The sequence below is a fragment of the Pteronotus mesoamericanus genome, unplaced genomic scaffold (assembly GCF_021234165.1).
Source record: "Pteronotus mesoamericanus isolate MK-2021 breed Mesoamerican mustached bat unplaced genomic scaffold, CSHL_Meso_final scaffold_99, whole genome shotgun sequence".
NCBI lineage: Eukaryota > Metazoa > Chordata > Mammalia > Chiroptera > Mormoopidae > Pteronotus > Pteronotus mesoamericanus.
Window position 1 is genome coordinate 534012 of NW_026555330.1, and position 23727 is coordinate 557738.

A 23727-nucleotide genomic window follows, 5' to 3' on the forward strand; every position below is an offset into this window, starting at 1 on the left:
ATGGGTCTAGTATCAGCATCTTTTAAGTAGGAAACACATTTTTTCTTAGATGGCATGTGTAAAGGGCATAGAAGTCCTTGGAACATTATCAAAAAAATAAAATTGGTATCTCCCTTGATGCATTTATTTGCCTTTTAATCAAGACGAATTTCAAGAGGATGACAGATGTTTTTCGACTTTGTTTTTATTTAAATGTACCACTTGGGATTTGAAGCTTCTGCACTTCTGTTTGTTTGGATTCTTTTTTTCATGGCTTGATCCCAAAAAATGGAATAAAAAATTTAACGAAAGCGTTGTTGTTTGAAATTGCGGGGTGCTACAAGAATTATTGCAAATCCCTGATGGCTCCCTGTCTGCCCTTAATTCTCCTATTTTTGGTAGTAATGCAAGCAAGTCATTTTAGAGAACTGTGCTTTGTTCATTTTACTGAGCCTCTTCCAGACACCATGTGCCGAGGGAACAGCAGCCAGCCACAGCCAAAGTCCTAAGATGTAAACTCAGACTTCATCTTTCTCAAATGCTGCTACTTGAAATTTGCATGAACTTGATGAGAAAATTAAAAGGGCCCCGTATACCTCCTTTTCACTTATTTTAGGAAGCCCAGTCATTCAAGTCATTAACATGTCCTTTGAGTGAGCAGAGGACATAAGCACAGACAGACACCGCACTGCGGACCGAGGGAGCAGGGTATGAAAAAAAATCATGTGAGATAGACAACAGGCTTATTTGAAGAGGCTGCAAAGCAGCAAATAATGCCAATTTGACATGATTACATGTTAATACAACAAGGGAGATGGAAGGCTGCTGAGGTTACACCTGCTGGGGTACAGGCTTGCTCATGTTAGAGGTTTCCTGAAACAAAAGGGGGCTTTTGAACCAGTGATACGTACCTGGCATGATACTGAAAAGCTCTGGAAAACCTAAATAAATGCCTAGAGAAAACTTTAGGGATGATTCCATGAAGTTTGGACCTTGGGCCTGTTTTTAAATGGGCATATTCCTTAGGCATTGAAACTGGTTAAAATTAGTGACAGCTTATTCTGTTGTTTGCAGTTGTGTTTACAGGCAAACTTTGGAGATGTTGCGGGTTTGGTTCCAGGCCACTGCAATAAACTAAGCTGTAATCTTTTTGCCTGTGGAGGGTATTGTATGTACAATTGGGGCCTATGAACTTGAATATATACTGGAACCTTGTCTGGACTGAGTTACACTTAGTACTTAACAACAGGGGTTAATTTCTTATTGGTTCTTTTTGGAGTTATTCTGAGATTGATATTGAGGGTCTGCTATATAATAAAAGCTATTTTTATTTTCATATTAGAGTCTTCTGGGTAGGTCAGATTCCCTCTGTACCTACCTCTAACTTCCCTCCATTAGAGTGTATAGACCATGAGGATAAGAATTGCTTTATTCCTGTTTAATTTCCATGCAGTGCCTAGTAGGGAGAGGGTCATGCTCACAGTAGTTGTTGAACAACTGTTAATAGAACTGTATTGAAATTGAATAACATTCTTGCTCATATATTAATTATTTTACCTTTAGCAAATCACTTCTTACACCTGCAGTGCTATATACATATACTTTAAAAAAACAAAAACAAAAATAGCAATGATGTGTGTGTCTGTGTGTGTGTTTGTGTGTGTGTGTGTTTGTAGTTCAGTGTGTCTTTTTTCAGACTGCTACTGATGGCAACTGGGAAGAATTTATTCCATTTATTGATATTACATCCTAAACTGCCCAGAACTCTTCTGTTTTTCTAGATTTCTCGGTTTAAGTTGGGGTTTGATTGATATAGTAAGTTTTCCTAAAGACGCCATTTATCATGCAACCAAGAGTTGAAGTACCTATTAGGTGAGCGAGCCTTTATTGAGCTCTTACTGTGTATCAGGCATTGTTTTTACACTCTTTAATGTATTAATTCAGTTACTTCTTAGGAGAACTTTCTGAAAAATTACAGATGGAGAAACTAAAGCATAAACAGGATCCAGCGATAGATGGTAGCAAATGGTAGAGCTAGAATTGAAACCCAGATCTTGATTTCAGTGTCTAAACCACTAAACCAAATTGCCTCAAATCTACAGAAAAGAAGAAAGGTTCTCTATCCTCTAAGTCTTTAAAAGTGAACATGCAGAGCTGGAAGACTGTATAGAATTAAATGGGTGTTACAAGAGTATGGCTTGGCTTATGAGGACCAGAACTGCCAAGAGCAGGCTATATAGGTGAGGCAGGGGTGAGCTGGGCCTCAGAAGAATGAGTAGAATTTAGATAATAAAGAGGAAGTAGCTGTCAGAGGAAGCTGAGATACGAGTAGAGGCACAGAACTGCGTTCAATGGTGAGCTGTCAAGCAAGAGGCTGTATTAGAGTGGTGGGAGTCATTCCGATCTTGTAGGTGAGCATGAGGGTTTAGACGAGAAGTCACAAATGGCTTGTTTCTGGAAGAAAAGCGCCAAATTCGGCACTGTACAGAGGTATGGCATAGACTTCTCAGCTGGTTCTGAAGCCCAACTGAGAGTAAGTTCTGAGAATTAGGAGCCGAAAATCATTGTAGATTACGGCAGCAATTTTCAACTTGTGTGCTGCAAGAATTTTTAAAACATGCAATACCTTACTAGTTGGGCACTGACTTCTTTTCCCTTAGACTATCAAATAAGAAAAATGACAACAGCCAGCACAACTATAGACATCCAGTGTGAATGAATAAAAATTATACCTTTTCTGTCAGGTTGGCAAAAAATGTATTTTTCTGGTGTGCCTCAGAATTTGAGTAATTAGTTTATGTGTGCCATGGGGTGAAAAAGATTAAAAATTGCTGGATTAGGGAGTGGTGGAGTGACACATTGCAAGTTAGATGCTATTAGAATAAACTCTACCATTTTGGGGAGATGGATGTCTTCAGCCTGAGTCTAAAAAGAGATGGTTTGGATAAGCTTATATAAGAAAGGAAAACAACATTGATCACTGCAATTTTGTACAACCTTGACTTTTTTTCAAACCTATATCTGATTGTCCTTTTCCTTGCTTAAAGCAGCCCAGTCATTCACCCTCACCGTAGAGGATACCCTGTGATCTAACCCCTGCTCGCTTCCCTGGCCTGTCTGCTGTTCCTCCCCTCCTTGCTCAATAATCTGTACCCATATGAATCTACATTACCAGATTCATTCCCACCTTAGGGCTGTATATTTGCTGTTTCCTCTGCCAGGAGTTACTCTTTCCCCATATTTTCATGATTCTTGTTCATTTTTAATTTATTATTATTTTTTACTAATAAAAAATTCTATTTACTTAGAAGCATTCAGAATGTCAACAAAACAGCAGCAACTTTTTTTTTTGTTGCAATTACAGAGTGGTATTCAATTAGCAATTATTTTGTATAAGCTGCATCAGTGACAACTGAAAGATGAGAAAATTACCATCCCCATAAACAGCTAATTTGTGCTGTGCATCAACAAGAACCTGCTTTAAACCTCCATGCCAATTTATAACTGCCATACTGTATCAGGCAAGGTTAGTGACTGTTGAAAATACCATCAGGCAGGGCTATCTAAAGACACATTCAGTAGTGTGTTAACTATACAAAAAAAGACACTATGGTTTTAAAAATAAATCTTATACAACCTTACATTTCAAATTTTTTTCTTTAAAAAGGAGTGCACAGGGGGGGTTAAATGCTTTATAGGCAAGGGAAAAAAAAACTGCTACAACCAACTTATTCTTCATCATCATCTTCTTCTTCTGCCTCCTCCTCATCCTCTTCATCTTCCTCCACTTCCTTCTTTTCCTTGTTTTTTTCAGCTTTGACAACTCCCTTTTTGGCAGCATCAGGCTTTCCTTTAGCTCATTATGCAGCAGTATCCTTTCCGTATTCCTCCTTCAGCTTAGCAGCCGTCTTTTCATAAGGCTGCTTGTCATCTGCAGCAGTGTTACTCCACGTCTCTCCCAGCTTCCTCGCAACATCACCAGTGGATAGGCCGCGATGTTCTCCTTTGATTTTTAGGTGATATTCAGAATAAAACAAGAAAAAGACGGAAGGAGGCCTCTTGGGTACCTTAGGATCCTTGAACTTCTGTTTGGTTTCCCCTTTAGAAGGAATATAAGTTTTCATTTCTCTTTTATAACGGGCCTTGTCTGCCTTTGCCATAACCTCAGATTTTTCTTCTTCTTTTTGAGGATGAGTGGACACAGTCTTCCGCCTCTCTGAGCACTCTGACAAGTTGACTGAAGCGTCTGAGTGCTCCTTCTTGTGCTCCTCCTGGCAAGTTTGCACAAAGAAAGAATATGATGACATTTTGCCTCTCGGCTTCTTAGGATCGCCTTTGCCCATGTTTAATTACTTTTCCTCAGCAAGCACAGCATTGCCCAGTGCCTGTGCTTGCCCCGGCGTTGTCTCTATGGAGCGCAATGTACTACTGGCGATTCTTGTTCATCTAATTCCCAGCGTAAAGGTACCTCCTTACACACAGGCCTTTCCTAGTCATCCTGCCTTTGTGATTACTTTGTGTCCCATAACTGGGTTCTGTTTCCAACAGAATCAATCACTTAACCACCATCTAAAATAATTTTGTTTATTTTTTCACTTATTAGCTGTCTTTCCCTAATAAAGGGACTTTATTCTGTTAGCCATGGTATCCTTGACATCAGGGCCTGCACCTTACCATGGTAGATGCTCTGTATTTTCTGAATATTAGAAGATTAGCCCCCTATATGTTGCACAGAAAATGTGAGAAAACTGGAAATTGGCTTCTAGATTTTTATGTCACAGTGCCCTGTGATGGAGTGATGAAATTGACATCTGCTCCTCCTTGATTTTGCCTCTTGCAGAGGAGTAGGCGTGTACATGAAGATAGGCGTGTGTGCGCACACACACTCTATGAGGATTGATTTCAGTCCGCCAGTATTTATTGAGTGACTGTCATTTGAGGCTTAAGATGAAAATTTGGGAAAAAGTCACTCTTTTTCTGAATGACTAGTTTCTCTGAGTCTATTAAAACATCAGTTTAATTTTAAGCATCAGTTCTCCAACTGTGACATGACTGAGCATTTTGTTTTTACCCCACAAATATAAAGCTGCTTTCAATTTCATTGTTAAATGTATATGTTTTACACTGGGAAAAATTTAAGTTGAATTTTGAACTAAAGTCTTTCCCAGTCACTGTCATGGTTTTGAGTTCTCAAAGTTTTAACTTTTTTTGTGTAGCAAATAATTACACTATTCATTTAGAAAATAGCCCCCAGGCAAAAGTCATGAGTCGCAAATTTATTTTTTAGTTTACTCAGGCAATATGTTATCATACAGATCATCCAACACCTCTAGTGGATTATATAGTCTTAGGGGAGTCCTTAAAGTGGACATATGCCTTTGTACAGTTGTTGTTCTCAAAACGTTCCTCCGGCCAGTAGCAGCAACATCACTTGTGAGCTTGTAAGGAATGCAAGTTCTCAGGCCCCCTCTGAACCCACTGAATCTGTCTGTGGGGGTGGGGTCTGGCAAACTGTCCAGATGATTCTGCTGCAAACTCAAGTTTGAGAACCGTGGCTTAGTAAATGTTAAAGGTTCAAGGTAGCATAACCCCACAGATCAGCCAAATGGCATTAATTATTAGCCCTGTAAGCCCACCTCCTTTTTGGTCACTGAATTTGATTGGTTCACTAAGAGTAGGCTGTTTAAGTGATTTGGTAGATTGATTGTTACATATTGACTTTGTGTTGTTTGTATTTCTCTGAACCTGTCACTGTATTGATTTGCCAGGACACCTAATAGGAACAGACTGCATTTTTTTTTTTTTTTTTACACCCATGGCTTTCTGACATGGCTGCTGGGTCCTTATGCTCTTCTGGATAGATTTCTCCAGGTACCAGGCATGCCATGCATATACTTTTAGTGAGGGAGGTGTCACTGCTGGATCACATGGGACCTTTAAGAGCATTTAGTTTACCCTAGTTTGGTTTATAGATGGGGGAATGAGCTTACGTGAGGTTGTCCTTTGCTTGTAGTAAGTAGCACAGCTAGTGAGAGGCAGAGGCAGGTTTTCAGGTCTCCTGACTCCCTCCACTGCACCAGGATTCCTGCAGGGGAAGTACAAAGCTGCAGTTTGCTCTCTGCCTGTGGGACACTTCTTTCCTACTGAGAGGTTTTCTTTTTTTATTTAAAGGAAAAAAAGCAAATAGTAAAAAGTCAGGAAGTTCTCATTGGAACTAATAAAAGTGTCCAAAGAGAATGAAAAAAAAAAAAAAAACAACAACAAAAAACCCAGTTTGAGAACTTTGGTATGGAGGAAATAACCTGACATTAACTGTTTTAATTATAGTTGTTGCATTGGGCTTATCAGTGTGGGAAGAGGGAGCATTTGAGCCCTACAGGGAAGTGGGATATAGACAACAAGATGACCATTTTCCTGAATCTGCCTGTTCAAGTTGCAGCCTAGCGACTGCTTGTGTGATCCTAATGGCAGTCATGGAGAGGTGGCTAGACTCAATAAGGGACCTGGGTCCTAGGCTGGGCACTGCCAAAGCTAGTGGTTTGGTGCCCTCAGGAAGCCACTGAACCTTCCTGGCCTTCACTTTCTAGTAAATTGGTATAATAATGCCTATCCTGTCCATCCTGAAATTAAAAATGTCAGATAGTAGGAAGCAGTGTATCATTGTAGGTAAGAGCACAGACTGTCGTGGAGCCCAGGCTTTCTCAGTTCAAATTCTGGCTCTTTTTAAAAAAAATTGATTTGAGAGAGATAGAAACATTGATTTGTTTTTCTGTTTTATCCATATATTCATTGGTCACTTCCTGCATGTGTCCCGACCAGGGACTGAACTTGCAATCCTGGTGCATCAGGATGATGCACCAGGTCACTACCAACCAAGTCACTGCGCCAGGACTCAAATTCTGGTTCTTTAATTCACTGGTATGATAATAGGCAGGTTACTTATCCTTTCTGTGGAATGGGCATAATGAAATTAACTACTTAATAGTGTTACTGGCATTGGGGTTCTTGGGTTCCCCAAGATATAAATTGAGAGGAAACCCCAGAGAAATTTCCAGACAGATTTTATTAAGCTTATGCTCGAGCACAAGGGCGGCAGCACAGAGGAAAGGAAGTCCTTTTAACTGGCTCAGGGGCTGGCTCTGCTTGGCTGCTTTTATAAGCTATGGACAAAGTGGGCTTGCATAAAAAGGTGAGCTTTTGAAAAAGGCAGACTTGTGAAGGGTTTGGGGAGTGGAATTTTCCATGTCAGGGTGGGGTTGCTTGGCACCTATATCTATGCTGTTGGGGCAAGATGGTGGTGTTGCTCATTCCCGCCACCCCAGTAAAGTCAAATAGTGGCCAGATCTTGATCAGCTGTCCTTGTGGGTCAGTAGTCTAAGGAGGCAGTTAGGAGGGTGATAAAATCAGCTACCTGTGTGTTTTTGAGTAGGGAATAAAGGGGTGGTGACATCCTTGTGTTCCTTCAAACCACTTGGTCTCAACTTGGCTTCCTGGGCATCTGCTATTTTCTATTCCCGGGCCTAAGCCCCTATACTGTTTCATTCCACATACCACCCCCTCCCCCATACCACGAGAGATTTTACCCTTCCTATTCTTTTTTGTTTTAATTTTTATTTATTGATTTTTTAGAGAGAAAGGAACGAAGGGAGGGAGGGAGGAGAGAGAGAAACATCAACTTGTAGTTCTACTTATGTGTGCATTCATTGGTTGATTCTTGTATGTGCCCTGATTAGGGATTGAACCCACAACCTTGGCATATGAGGATGACACTGTAAGCAACTGAGCTACCTGGCCAGGGCCCATCCTTCCTATTAAGGGATTAGAGTAGTTCTGTAACTACTTTCTGCTGAACATTGTCCCTATACTTAGCAGGAATAAAATTCTCTCACTCTCTGATCTGAAGAGCAGTAAGGATATGGGTCTTTCTTGTCCAAGCTGGAAGCCTTGCATAATTATCAATTTAATGTGGAACTGTTGTAGCCTGGAAGAGACAAACTTTATGAGAAGGTTAAAGAGGCAAGGACCAAATAATAGGAGGAATAGAAGGGTCACCAGGGGCCCCTGAAGGGGAAGGAACTAGGTAAACAGGGCAGATAACCTCTAATGGTTTCCCAGACTTGATTTAGGTTGTCAGGGTATATACTCCTTTTAACCAGGTAGCCTGCTGCGATGATTTCTCCAAAGTTTATATTACGTTATCTAGCTATAGTCTGTAATTGCAAGGCTCAGGGGGAAAAAAGTTCTCAATGATTCTAAGGCGAAGGATGGGAGAAAAATGAAACAATAGTTCAGAGGACTGCAGCCAAACACTTTCATTAGGAAAGCTCAGGATCCAGTGTAGTTCACAGGTGAAAAAATAAAATTTTAAAGATAATTAACTGGAGCAGAATCTAATAGCTACCGTTGTGTATTATGGTTTCTATTGAAACAGTTTTCTCTCGGAAATCATCCTCATTTTATCAAAGATAGCCAACATAAGACTAATTTATTGTATAAGTCTAGTTTGAATAAATTTGGTCTGTTATTTGCATAAGTACAACAAGAATAGTAATCGGTCATATAGGCTTTTTTAAATCTGCTTTGCAGGAATTTCATAAGAGGTCTCCAGATAGAACTTTAATTAACCTCTCAGGGCTAAGAAGTCCAGCTGCATAGTTGCCACCAGCACTTGCCTTCAGTGCCAAAGATTTGGGTGAATTTCTCAGGTTCTTGAGGTTTCCCTAAATGTCTTGAGCTTCTTTTGCCATGTCTCAGGAAAGCAACCTTTGCTCCTCAATCTGGAAAGACCGCTGCGAGCCATGCAAACCAGGTACCAGGCTGCTTTTCCAGGGGCTTTCACAGCCTCTGAAGTCCATCTTAATCCCTTAGAGCATTCTGGTGAGATTCAGTCTGTGCGTATTTCTCTCAAGCATGACATTCCAGTCAAAGCCATATCGAGAGTTTCCAATTGTGTCCTATTGTAAAGAGAACAGCTTCCTATGGAATTTATACCAACAACCATATTGCCAAACTCCTTCAGAGTCTCCAAATTTCTGGAGTGATTAATTAGGGAGAAAAATATAAAAATATTTCAATATGGCTTACAAAGGTATTTACCAAACTGCTCTATGTCATAGGTAGTTTAAGAGGAAACATGTTTCCTTTTATCTGGAAAGCAAAAATTAAAAATTTAGTAATATGTCCAACAAAAAGTTATAAAAATAATTATCATCTGTTCATTCAGTCCCATATAATTAATTCCTGTCTGTCTTGATCTTTTGTCAGTATTTTATGAATCCAGTTTTTCCTTAGCATTTTATAAATTTTCATCCAATTTAAAGGTATGATCTGAAAGTATATCCCCAGAAAAACTTTTATTTTAGAATAAGTTAGAATCTTTTGCATGGATCTTTCTGAAGATGAAACATACTTGCAAAAGCACCAGGGTAAAACAGTCACGGTATGTAAATGACAAATTTAAAATGACATCGTTATAGATCTGATTATAATGCAATTGACAAAGAACTTTGCTTTTCTATAACATATTTTAAGATAAGAATTACAAATGAGTATTGTATTAGGACTTTATAGGTTACTGGAGGTTTTTATGTAATTTCCAATTATAATATTCATATATATAAAAATATGTTACCCAAATCCAATACAACTCTTTCCTTAGTTGACAAAGCTTCCTGTGCAATTCAAGCATATCAAATAGACCTAATTAGTTCAAAACCTCTCCCTTGTAAGGAAAGAAAACAAATCCTTTGAGGTATTCCAGGGTACCATTGGAACAACGCAAAGCCATTTCTAAGTTCAGAAAAATTCCTCCTGTTAAAATTTGAACCTGGGAAGTTTGTCATACACACTTACCGAAAGATCTTATATCATTATGAAACAGTATTAGATCATTTATTTACCCAAAGTGACAATAAAAATGTATCAAATAAATATTTAGGTCAACTAAACTTTAGTTCTTAGGATTTAGAAGATTGTTTTCTTAAGTAATCAAGGGTCTAATTAAAACAGTATAGCACAGAACTATTTTAATAAAGCAGAATCTGTGCTTTCTAGGCAGTTTTTTTAAATAATCGTATCTGAAGTAGAACAATAAATACAGGAAAACCTTTGTTTTTCACAGAGTAAAAAAGAACCAGGCTCTCATTCTACATTTGCTTATTTTTGATATTTAAATTCATTTATTTAATTAAACTTTAATCTTATTTAGGTTAACCATAAATAAAATTTCCTGAGGATTTTTTTAAAGAAAATTTTTAAAGATTTTTATTTATCTATTTTTAGAGAACGGGAAAGGGAGGAGAAAAGAGAAAGAGAGAAACACCAATGTTTGGTTGCTTCTTGCGTGCCCCCTAATAGGGACCCGGCCTGCAACCCAGGCATGTGCCCTGACTGGGAATCGAACCAGTGACCCTTTGCTTTGCAGTCTGTCCAGTGCTCAGTCCACTGAGCTACACCAGCCAGAGTTTCCTCAAGACTTTTTTTCATAGACCTTGTACAACTTTCCTGGTCCCTCTTAGTTTGTCTGTTTCTACTCATTCAGAAATAACCAACCTTATTTTGGGAGAAACCTTTTTCTTTTAATTCTTTCAAAAAATGTATTTTCATACTGTATGCCTATTACTAAAAACATACAGTTTCTTTTCAGCTTAATGAGAAATATTAGCTCTTAGGAACTTCAATTTCTAGTGACAACTAAAAAGTAAGCAATTAGTATTGATATATTTATGAACACATTTAATAATTTTCTCAAAAATACATTTTCTCACAACACAATTTTTTAATGTGTTACAAGACATGTTTACTAATGGACTCAAATATCTTTAGTTTCTCTATGATAACTAGAAAGTAGAGAAACCTATTTATCTACATTATCAGTAATCAATGTTTTATTATCTTATTGGAAATGTGCTAGACATTCAATGAATAGCCATCATTTAATTTAGCTAGCAAAACTTTAAAGTTTCAAGTTACCAAAGAGATTTATAAAATAGTTTAATTACATAAATGATTTAATTATTGCTAGTTTACCTAAAAGAAACTTTTTATCCCATTTTAAGTTTAACTTACTTGCTCCTAAGTTTAGATTAATTATAAGAATTTTATTATACCAAGTTATTTTCCTTGCTGACAATTTTGCAACAGAGATAACATGAATTTATTTAACTAATAAACCCAAGTAGGCTAAAAGTATTAATTTAAGGCTGATAATTTTTAAAGATATGTCTACTTAACCAAACCAAACCCAAATCAGCCCCAATCATGTGACTCTGGAAAGTATTTGGGTTAACCTGTTACTAGTTTAAGATTTTGCTCAGATGACCAAAGCTTTACATGTAAGAATTTTTTTAAAGCCATGTAAAAATTATAGCCAATCATAGAATGCTTTCTATTGTCTCTGAGAGGCCTAGGATCCTCTCCTTCAAGGGTACCCTTTAAGGTGGGCTTGTCAACAAACACAAACAACAGAAAATAGGAAGTGTGCACAATAAAGGTGGAAAGCTCAGAAGGTGAAAAGGGCAGCTTCAGAACGCCTGAATTTAAAGTGGCAGATTTTCCTAGAGGAAGATGGTGCTGGGAGGGAGCCAAAGCATAGGATGGTGGCTGCCAGGTGTCTGGAGATGAAGAAGATGGCGGAGGGGAAGAAGAGGCCTCAGATGCCATTTTACCCCTGTGCTTGATCTCAGTGGGGGCAAACTGCAAAACCATTCTGGGTGGCCACAGCAAACAAGTCATGGGATAAACTAACTGGGAACTGAACTGAAAGTGCAATGTTAGGAGCACCAAATCCTAACCGTTAGAACCTAGGGAGGCGTGGCTTAAACTCTGAACATATGGATTCCTCTCCAACATGGATAAAGTTCTGGTGAGTGAGCCCTGGACAGGCTACCTTTGTCAGCTGCTTTACCAGGTAACCGTGAAAGCCCAAGAGGAGTAAGTGAAGACCTCATTCCCCTGGGAATGGCTCAAAGGGCCAGTGGGAGAGAGCCGCGCCTCTCTTCTGTGGGGTCCGAAGGCTCTCACAAAGGAGTTTACTGTGGTCACCGAGAAAGTCAAAGCACTGAAAACAACACATCTCACACACATTCATGCATTCTCCCCACCCCCCGCCCCGCCCCGCCCCGAACATACAGTACTTTCAAATTTGATTTGCCAGCTCTAGACCAAATTCAAAACCAATTTTTAGATAAAAACAAAATTCCATGGCTAGGTTGAGACACAGATTTGACAAGTAACAGATACAGTTCCAGTGATCAGCTACCTAATTTTCTTACTGTAAAATGAAAGGGCTGTTGGTCAGCTACACTTGGCCAGTGGCAAGCACTGCAGTTCCATCCCTGGAACAGTTAGTCAAGGCAGCTGCTCAGACAGAACCTGAAAGGACTGTCACTGGCCAGAGATCACTGAACCACAGGTGGAAAGGCCACTTTCAAGGCTGTCCTTTCGTGGTTGCCATTGTTTTTTGACCCCCAAGAGAATACTGGGGATAGGCCACATTTTTGTTTTTATCTTTTTTAGTGTTGAAGAGAGTAGTCTAACAAGTAGCCAGGATTGTCAGTAAGTCAGTCTCATCAAGTGGAAACACACACAAAACAGAAACAGAACACAAAAGAACCTAACTTCTGCAGTGGGTGGGACTGGAACGCAACCTCAGGACTGACTGAAATCCTAGACACTGAGGGTGGAACAGAAGGAGGCAGTCCATCTGCCCACTGGTATAACTTCTGTGGTGGGACTAGAATCCAGCCTTGGAACATGAACCTGACCTCTGGACTCAAACCGCGGCACTCAGGGTGGGAGAGAGGGAAGCAATCTGCCTATCAGTATAACTGTAGTGCAACTCGAACCCAAACTCAGGGGCTGCGGTGGGACTTGAACCTACTTTCAGGGACACAGGACAAGATCAAACAATCACATGAGAGAAAAAGACAAACTGGCCAGGAAACAAAATATGTCTGTGTAGGAGGAGAGGGCCAGGAGTATCAGAGACAGACTCACGGATTGCAGGGATGCTGAACCAAAGGTCCGAGGTTTGACCACTTGTCAAGCCTGATTCATGACTCTTCCCCCTGCTCTGTCCTGCTGCTATAGGGACACAAGGGGTCCCACCTGAATTGCCACAGAATGTTACCAGCATTATGGTTCTTGGGTTCTGTAAAATGGAAATTGGGAGGAAACTCCAGAGACAGATTTTATTAAACTTATGCTCAAGCACAGGGCAGCAGCAAAGGGGAAAGGAAGTCCTCTAGACTGTCATGGGGGCTGGCTCTGCTTGTCTGCACTTATGAACTGGAGACAAAGTAGGCTTGCGCAAAAAGGCGGGCTTGCGCAAAATGATGGGTATGTGAAGGGTTTGCAGAGTGGAATTTTTCTTGTCAAGGCAGGGTGACTTTCTACCCTTGTTGGGTTGCTTGGCAACTGTCTTCCATACCTGAACTATGTGGGCAAGATGGTGGTGTCACTCACTACTATCCGAGGAAGGTCACGTAGCGGCCAAACCTTGATCAGCTGCGCATGTGGGTCAGTGGTTTAAGCAGGGCAGTTAGAAAGGAGATAAAATCAGCAACCTCTGCGTTTTTGAGGAGGGAGTGGAGGGGTGGTGATGTCCTTGTGCTCCTTCTAGCCATTGGTATCAACTCAGCTTCCTGGTCTCCTGGTATTTTCTATTCCCAGGCCCAAGTCCCTGTACTGTCTCAATAGGGTTGTTGAGAAGATTGAATTAGTCTATGTAAAGTACTTAGGACAGTACCTGGTATTTAATTAATAAGTGCTAGGTGTTAACTGCTGTTGTTATTACTGTTTTTTAGTGTTATTAATTTAAGAGGTGAGATTTCTGTGAACATGTTCTCAAATAGTTCTATCACTTGATAACAGTACTGGGCAAGTACACAGCTCTTATGGAATAATTGTTAATGGAGGATGTTTTTCTAACCTCCAGCTTGTACCTGGGTCCTGCTGTGAAGAGAAACTGGTTTTGATGCCCAGGAGGGGTGGGTCTAGAACCTCTGATACTGCAGTTTATTCAAAGTATGGTGTGGCTATAGGAAACTCAAAGTGGAGACTTCTCAATTTTGCTTTCAGGTATTTATACGTGAACCGTCCTAGGAAATGGAAATCTTGATAATCTAGAAAATGTTCATGAACTTCAATTTTGATCTTTATTGTTTGCTAGGTTTCTTTCTGTCTTGCCTTTTCGTTGTTATTAGAATTATAATAAGCATTTTGGTGATGAAAATTCTAACTCTAAAAGCTAAACAGTCAAGGTATTGTAATTATGAAGCAAGTGAGTGACAGACTTTGGATAGCTTTACTCCTTTTTTGGCTTCAATCAATTAAACTTTCGGCTATTGCTGTTTATTTCTGTTTTGGGGAGGGATTAGGGTGGTGAAGTGCCTTTTCATTGCCTCATAAGGGGAATGGGGTTCAGGAATTTGAGAATTATTTTATCTGTATGTATAAATGAACTCTTTTATTTACTTTGAGCCCCCTCCTCTATAATCTTTATTCATTGTCTCTTCCCTTTTAAAGTGAGAGATTATATTTTATTTATTTCTCTATGTATTCCATTTCTCCTTTTTCCTCTGGATCCTAGTATAATGCCTGGTACATACTAGGTTCTCAGCTACAGTTTGTTGAATGAATACTGTTTATGTGTCTTGATTATTTCTTTGAGTGGCCTTTTCTGAAACCTTACCTGAAGACTTAAGTAATTAATTAATATCATGGTGGTCTAATATGTACCCAGGTCTTCCTTGATATGCATTGATGCTCTTTGCATGCCATGGGTGTTATAGTTTGGATTTCCCTAGTTTCATTGGGAGACTGAGATGTAAGAGCTGGGGAGATCAAGTCACAGAGAATTAAAAGCATTATTCAAGGTCACAAAACAGTTACTGTTGGAGGAGACACTTGGGATGAGCTTCCATGCTTCTATGACCCCAGAAGCCAAAAGAAAAAAAAAAACTGATCAAAACTCTAAAAGGAAACCCAGATCAGGTTGGATATAGGAACGAATGTTGACTTAGATTGAATAACATTTCTTTGATGTCTGAGGGTTATGATTAGTGACTTATTTCTAATGTGCATTTGTTTTTATTTTTAGCATTGCAATGTCGGGATGGCTATGAGCCCTGTGTAAATGAAGGAATATGTGTTACTTACCACAATGGCACAGGATACTGCAAGTAAGTTTTTCTCTGTGCTTTCTTTTCTTCATATATTTTATTTTACTTCAGTAGGATACTGGGCAAAATTCAGTTCTACTATTCTATTTTTAATACTTCTGTGAAATGTTACACGTTCTCTAACTTTTCCGATGTTACATGTTCTTGTATGCATGAGGATGGAAGGATGTGGGAGTCACATAAATAGCTAATAAGAACTCCTTATATGTTATTTTTATCTTTTTCATTATGATAAAGACTTTCCAGTGAGTATTTTGAAATGACTTAAGCTAGTTTTTAATTAACTAGGCTAGTAAGTATACATGTTGAGTGCATTCTCTTACATTTTTCAGTTTAAGGAAAACCCTTAAAATCACTCCTCAACATGATAGTATGATCTTGTTTTTAGGTCAAACTAAATAGATATTAACTTTTTAATTCTGCCTAAGAGCCATATGAAATTCTTTTTTTTTCTATTGTACAAATTCTGAAAAAGACTGTGCTAGAAGAAGATACACACATATCCTAGGGATGGGGTGGGGAGCCATTGCTGTGTGTAAATGTCATGATATGAGTTTAAAACAATAAGGATGAGAATAGGGCTAGGGAGCATAGGCTAGTTCTCAAGAATGTTTCTTTTCTTTTTCTCCAGCCATGTAGATAGCCACAATTTTTGTTTGTTTGAGGTAGCTTGTGGGATAATCTCATAAATAGGTTTTCTAGGTTTCCTATGACCTTTTTTTCCCTTCTACCTCAATTGAAAATTTTTGATAGGAACATGTATCATGGAAAATAAGACTTGATAATATGAATTTTATCTTCTTGAATACTTTTATGGGAATTTATCCAGGACATTTTGTTTCTTCTCTGGATATTCAGTCAAATACCATAAAGATAATAATGACATTTGTTCCCATCAAGTCTATTCTGACCAGGATCTAGGTTCTTTAATGTCATAAACAAGAATTTTTCCAAGTCAGAAAGAATTTTCTTCACTGAAGTGAAAATATTCTAAGCTGTGGTGACAGTAAGGCTTAACAATAGGTTGTTTGGATTGGAATAAGATAACATTGGAAATGAAAATTTTTATGTAACTGATTATATACTAAGTAAACAATTATGTACGGCTAACTTAGTTCTTCTAGCTGGAAAAAAAAAACCAACCCCATCTCAAAACATGTGATGCATTCTCCTCTTAAGAATGGAAACACAGCTGGAGATAACAAGGGAAGGAACTTTAATTCCTTAAAATTGGACACTGAAATCTTGTTCAGTCCCTTTTTGGCATCTGGTGTCTTAGTTAATTGCTTTCTTATATTGTTTAGCTCTCTTGTGATAGTTAACCCATTACATTATGATTATTTGTTGATATATTTGTTTCTTCTAGTGGGTTGTGAGGTCCTGGTCTTATGCATGTTTGTATAGTTATAATGCCTGGTATGTTGCTAGTGTTTAGCAATGTGTTTCTTGAACCAAAAAGTGCTCAGTAGATAACACTTGCATTAAAAATAATCTATTTGTCTTAAATAAGAAGAAACTGGTCCTTTCCTCTAAGAATTTTATTTGCCTCTCATAGCACCTAGGAAGGTAGGACTATACAGAGAAGCAGTTCGGTTTACTTCCATGCAGTCTGGAGACAACTCACCTTGGTGACTTACATAGGGGAAGTTTCAGATTGATTCTAAGAGCTGGCCTACATGTTTGTGGTCTGACATGGGGAGAGACGGTTTCTAGAGGAGGACCAATTTCTGAGCACTTACCAGGAAAGGACACTAAGGGTCACTTTTGGGAGCAAACTGATTTGTGGGCCGCTAGTCTCCAGCTCTCCAACCAAGGTGAGAGAGACCAAGTTGTCCCCAGTTTCTGGAAGAAGCACTGCTAGGGAACAGGGAACTCACTTTGTGAATGACATAAATGGAGCTGCCTGAAGTCTGTCCCTGGATACTTGTTAAATTGTTGGTGGGATGGGTTGCTTACGGATATATTCCTGGGTGGGTCCCTCATATGTCCTCCAACCCTGTTGTGAAGGATATGCGCTCCCTGAGAAAGGCAAAGTAAAAAAAAATGGGCGAGGTCATCCTTTTGGGAGACCAATATGGACCACAAAACTTGGGAAAAAAGAGAGTTTTGCTACCTCAGTGAAAGTACTATTAGCATCTTCAGAGTGGCAGTGTCAACATAAGTGGACACAGGACACACAAGAACAATAATATCAGGGAGGCCGAGTCAACCATCCCTGCAATCCCATGCCAATCTCCATAGGTGTTAAACAGAAATTTAAGCAAAAATAACATCTGCTTAGTAGACCTTTCAATGTATTCTCATCAACTTTGTTTTTTCCCTGGGGAAAGAAGGTAGGTAATCCAGCTTGTTCAGTAAATATTATTTTCACAAAATGGTAATTGAATATTAGAACACTTAACAGGTTTATAAGAATTACATCAGACATGCAGGGCATGTGATTAACTTTTTATTCATGAGATTGCTTAGTGGATTAAGAAAAGAAAGTTAAAGCCAAATTCCTTTGGGGGAGAGTGGAAACCAATGGAAAATGTTTTAAGGTAGGAGCTATCTGACTGTTTAGAGAGCATAACACTACTGATTCAGCTAAAATATAATGGTTGTTTACAGAAATTATAGAAATCCTTGATAATATCACATTGATGGATGAGGATAAGTACTTGTAAAGGTTAGTTTTGTACACAGCTCAACTGTTTTTTTTCCCCCTTCACTGTTAGGAGCCTAAGTAGTCAATCAGTTTGTGATTATATTGGGATGCCAGACAAGGAGAGCCTGTGTAATCGTGCATAAAACTCAATTATTGCTCCTAAATAGTTGTTGTCAGATCTTAATAAAGCCCTCTCACTACAGAGAGATAAGACATTTCATTCTCTCCCTTGTCCTACTGGGAGGTGTAAGTATATAATTAAGTTTAGCTGTCATTAATCACTTTCAAGTTGTTGGTCTCAGACTTTCAAATATAAACCATTCCAAATCCCAATTTGATTAAAAATCATGGGCAACTCAAGTTCACTAGAATGCTGGGGGTGGGTGAGGTTATGATTTATAAAACTCACAACGTGTGCATTGTTAAGACATGTTTGCCATAATTATTTAAAGTCCTTGTCTGGCAGTTTTGGCCCTGGGCAGTGTGGCTCAGTTGGAGCGTCGTCCTGTAACTGAACAAAAGGTTGCAGGTTCGATTCCCGGTCAGCGCATGTACCTGGGTTGTGGGTTTGACCCCTGGTCTGGGCTGGGCTTAATCCCCAGTCCAGGCACTTGGCGGGAAGCAGGCGATCAGTGCTTCTTTCTCGCATCAATGTTTCTCTCTGTCCTTCCTTTCACCCTTCCTCTCTCTCTAAAAGTAATGAAAAAATGTTCTTGGGTGAAGATAAAAAACAAACAAGCAAACAAACAAATAAAGGCCTCGTCTGCCAATTCTTAATATCTGGTTTGTCTCTGGTTTGTGTTTCTATCAACAACTCTTCCTCTTGCCTATGGATACAGTTTCCTTTACTTCTTGTTTATGGTAGTTTTATCGTTTACTTGACATTGTGGGTGATGCATCTTAAAGCTTATCTTTCACTAAAGAATGTGAAATTTTGTTCTAGCAGGCAGCTACATTACTGGAAGATCACCTTGATCCTATGGAAGACCTGCTTTTAGGCTTTGCTATGTTGGGTTTGTTTTGTCCTTAGTCTGATGGTTTAACTCTGAGGCCTGGGATGTGGGTCTTACTCCCAACATGTGCCCACCTAAGGGGTTTCAGTGGAAACCTGAGTTGTTTCCTAAACCCTGGGGTGTTTCCCAAGCACCTCTATTTTGGTAGGATTTGAATTCAAACCTCCCACTTTCCAGAACCATGCTCACCCTTTCAGCCTTCTACCTCTTGTTTTCTCTTGGGTTCCTAAACGTCACCTTGTTCACGCACAGTCAGGAATCATTGACGGATCTGAGTGGAGTTGTATGCGTGTTTTAGGGCTACCCTCTCGGTGCTGCTGTCTTTTCCAGGCCCCTCCAATTCTCGCTGCTTTGCAGTTCCAGACACCTTTTTACTGCTCATCCAGTAAGACTTTCACTTTCTGCTTGCATTCCGTCCCTCTTCTGCTACATGGACTGGGAACACTTTCCGGGAAAAAGCTGTATAAATGTAGGTTTTATATAGTTTGCATTTTTTTTCCCCCCTGAGGCTCATATCCCTTTCAGTTTTTGCCTTCCTTTGGTTGTTCTTTAGTACCTTTGATATTTTGTCCAGAGTTTATAATTATCAAAATCAGGAGAGTTGGTTTGATATGTTTCCCTGCCATTAATTTTAATGGTAGAAATTATTGTTATAAAGTAGTCTTTCAAAATTTTCTACATACCCCTTAGGAGATAACTAGCGCAGTATTTGTTAAACAGTGGAAAGTCATCATGAGTCACCTAGGTCCTGGACATCGGTGATTGCATTTGAGAATCTTTACTTTCTGCCAAAGTATTTAACTAAAAACTACATTTTAAATTAAATCATTATAAATATGTTATAAAATACAAGTTTGTGTCACATTTTACTTAAAATTTGTCTACTATCTATAAGAGACGTTTAGTATTAATGACTAATGTTTATCTTTGCCAGGGTGAGGGAGTAATGTTGGTGGGCTAGGCCTCCTGAAGCCATCCAAGGAAAGTGGAGTTGTTGCTTTTGTCCTCCTGATATGTTTCTGCATAGTTAGGAGCAAATAGAGACAGTTGGATTCTTCGAGTCTGGCACGCAGCAGATGATACATTAGAAATGTTTGTGTTTCAAGGTGCTCCCCTAGAAAGACATTTTCAAAAGTCACGGCTGTCAACATTTTCCCCTTTCACTCACCTTGTTAGTATATTCAGTGCTGTTTGGGACATTGCCAGATCAGAGAAATACACTGGGAAAAATATCAACTGTTAAATCACTTTTTCTTTCTTCTTTGTTGAAATTCTTCCAGCAAAGTTCCTTCAAGTGGGGTGTCCTATTTAGCAGAACATAGCACATAGAGTTTTGCTGGCAGATGTTGGCAAAAGCCTGGGCACTTTTTCGTAATTCTTTTATCTTTACCATAAAATGAGGAATGGTGCCTTTTGGCTCACTAAATACCTTTCACAGGGTAATCTTTGTTTTTTTAATGTGATGCTTAAGGAGTTATTAACTCAGGAATTATTTAGTGTATGCTATTTATGTATATCATATGTAACAATGTAACAGATAACTCAGGTCTATGATAATAATTGATATTGTTATCACATTACTTCATACTTCTTTGGTAAGCCACATAATAGTAATCAATTTGTTAACCTGGAGTTCTTAAAGAGGTTCAGAATGAGTCTTACTAGAGTCTTGTAAGGTCAGCTGTGAGACAATTGACTGTAAAGTGGAACCGCCAGTGAATCAGGCTGGGACCAGAGTTAGGTGAGTGAGGCATTTGTCTTGAGCATAAAATTTAAAAGGGTGCCAAAAAACTCAATAATCAAATAATATTTTTATGTAATAGTTAAAAGATCAAAATTAATGCAATAAAACTATGATAAAAGATGACCAGATTTTAAATAAAGAGAAGATCAGTATTACGGACTTTTTTTCCTTTGCCTCAGACTCTAGTATGGTTCATTGTTCCACGGGTGAGTGGATGAAGGCTCCTGGAAGAGCCCTGCCTGATGACAAGGGGAGGGTGGAGGAGTGTATGGCAGGTGGACTTGAGCACAGCCAGGATTCCTGTTGCTGCTCAGATCATTGGCAAGTTAAAGACTACTATGCTAGCTAACACTTATCAGGCACTTACTGCGTGCCACGCTCTGTGCTTAGTTAAGTTCTTTATATGCATTTTAGTCCTCATATTATTTAGTCTTTTTCCCCCATTTATTTATTTATTTATATCTGAAGTTACACTAAAACTAACCAATTGCTTTTATTACGTGACTGTCAAGTATCAACTCTACGGCATCCAATAAAGAACCAATAATTACATTTAAAACATTAAGATAGAGTCATTTGTAAAACAATATCGAGACTTTCTTACATTTATGACTAATCCATTATAAACAAACGCCAATCTTAAAAAACACAATTTCAGAGTACGTGCCGTTACACTGAGTACAGATAAGAAAGCACGAGGAGCTCATTGGCTATGCTACACCAGATGGATGAAAAGCAAAATCGATTTTATACTGTAGGTCCTGTGAATAAATAAACCCTGATCTTTTTTCCTGTATGTATGCTTAGATTCCCTGTACAAATAACAGAACACTCCATTTCATTCATTTCAATAGAGTAAACTCTTTAGAAAAAGACTGATAATCAACCCCCAAATTTTATGCTTATTTTTCTACTTCTACCAATTTTCTGACATATTTAACATAAGGAGGGATTTCAGTCAATTGACCAATTGAAGACTCGTGTAAAAACTCAAGAAAAGACACAATGTCTTGAAGGACCCTGGCGAGTTACATGTATCCCATGTTGCTTTTGGTTTCCCATCTCTTCTTTGCTTCAAATCCTCATGCAAGTTTCCTCTTTTTTTGAGCAACCTGTGAATTTTCAGCTTCCTTTTTGGCTTTTACAAAGTTATGGCAGGCCATGGCTTTGGCAATTTTTACACCAAGCTCTCGGGTAGCTAGCTGGTTGCTCAGCCTGGTCGATGCTCTTTTCAAGACCCGACTTCTCCATTTTTTTCTTTTTCACAGGGGGTTCAAACCTGTCATTGACTCCAAAATACTGAGTAAGTTCCTTCCGCTGGGCTTCACTCGAGGACTGTTCACTATGAGATTTTTCTTCATTCTTCAATGTACCTTTTTTGGAGCGTTTTCTCTTTTTCCTTCTGAATCTTGAAGTTGAAATTTTCTGTTCAGAGTGTTTTTTATGCAGTTCTTGGAATTTATTCCACACATGCAAGGGAATTCCAGAAGGACACGCTTCATATGCATTTGTATTTGCCTCTGCTTCAGTTTTTGGTCCATCTGCAGGGAAGTCTGAGATCTCTGCGTTTGTAATGGTCCCATCTTCTTTATCTTCCTGTAAGTTCAGTCCAGAGTTCTCTAATGTGTCTTCATCTTCATAACCCAACTCAACATCACTTTCATTTAGGCCGGGAGGTAGAAGCCCACGCCACATCTTTTCTCCGGTAAGAGGCCAGCCACCCGGCAGCCATCTTAAGCTGTTTAGTCTTAATATAGCTATTTTACCAATGAGTATATGAAAACTCAGAAAGGTTAAAGAGTTTACCCAAGATCACATAACTATTGAGAAGCTGACCTCTTAGAAAATGTGCTGTCACTCTGAGTCTCAATTTTCCTATCAGTAAAATGGGATCAAATTACCTATTTTAAAGTGGTTGCTCAAACTACCACTTTAAAGGAAATGTGGAACATTTGAAAGTGTATAAAAGGTGGCTTTTTAGATAAGGGATATGATTAAAACTCTTTTTAAGTCTTGATTTTAAACTAGAGACAGTAGCATTTGATAGGCCTTGGCCGCTCAGAGAATACTGGGGTATTGAACCTGCTTGTAGCTACATGAGGGTACATGAACCAGGCTTTGCTCCTGCTGCATTTCTGAGAAATAGGCTTTGACTTGAAATCTCAGTGCAATTACTGAAGATGAAATATAAGAAGAGGGCAGTGAAGGTGGGGACAGAGGTTATTGTCAATTAAAATGCTCTTTAGTAGAGAAAATTAAATTGAAAAACTTGAAACTTCTCTCTTCTTTTTCCTAATGGAAGTTGAGCAAGTCCAAACAGACTTTATGCTGCTGTGAAATCGAGACAGGCCAAGCACAACGACTTTTGATAAATGTTGCTGCCAGTGCAAAGTCACAAGTTGTTGAACACAGCACCTTATATTTGCACAGTGAGTTACAGGTGTATAGATATATGCTCTGTGAGGCTTTCCTTGTTGAGGACTTGCGGTCTGGACTTCTAACAATACCGTTCTTAAGTGATTCTTCTAATTAACACATATCCTTGAAACATTCTTTAACAAGTATGTTAAGTATTCCTCAGGAATTTTTCATAAAGGAAGTGTTGATTATCAGCTTCTTATCAATATATAACAACAGAATTCCCATACTCTTTTAACTAATCTTTATTCTTTAGGTGGGAACCCTTATAAACTTAAGTGTTAGGTGGAAAATTAGGAGAAGGTGGCTCTTAGGCTAGGCCTGTCTCCTTTTGCCTGCCTAGGGTAACTGCCAATAAGTTCAGTCAACTCATTTTGGCCTGCAAACTTGGCATAGATAGATGTGAATTTAGCTAGATTTCTTTCAACACAATCCCCAGGTTAACTATAATCCTATATAAAGTTTCTTTTTTATTGTTTTATGGTGGCATGTCAGCACCATTAATTTTATGTAGGAATTCTTTTGCTTTGTTTTTTCTTGTGACTAAGCAGGATGAGAAATATTTCTCTTTCAAGATCTGGAATAGCTTAATTAAATCCTTCAGTTTAAATTTGTCTATCCGTCTTTCATCAAGGTTAGCACGATTGAATACAAAGGGGCAGAGGATATCAGAATGTGATAAAAATGTAATTAACTTGAAGTTTCTAAGTACTTTTTTCTTTGTTAAGCTGCCATAAATGTGTG

General features: G+C 38.8%; 1 protein-coding gene and 2 pseudogenes across 2 annotated transcripts in view; 1 reads left to right on the top strand and 2 right to left on the bottom strand.

The window, feature by feature from the left end:
• Nucleotides 1–23727, top strand: part of NOTCH2 (notch receptor 2) — a 160401-nt gene that overhangs the window by 30660 nt on the left and 106014 nt on the right. For both annotated transcript variants that reach the window (XM_054564807.1, XM_054564809.1), the window contains exon 2: nt 15080–15161. In XM_054564807.1, the coding sequence (XP_054420782.1) occupies nt 15080–15161 (82 nt within the window). The remainder of the gene's footprint in view (nt 1–15079; nt 15162–23727) is intronic.
• Nucleotides 3708–4322, bottom strand: LOC129063748 (high mobility group protein B1-like; annotated as a pseudogene).
• Nucleotides 21457–22332, bottom strand: LOC129063747 (protein FAM204A-like; annotated as a pseudogene).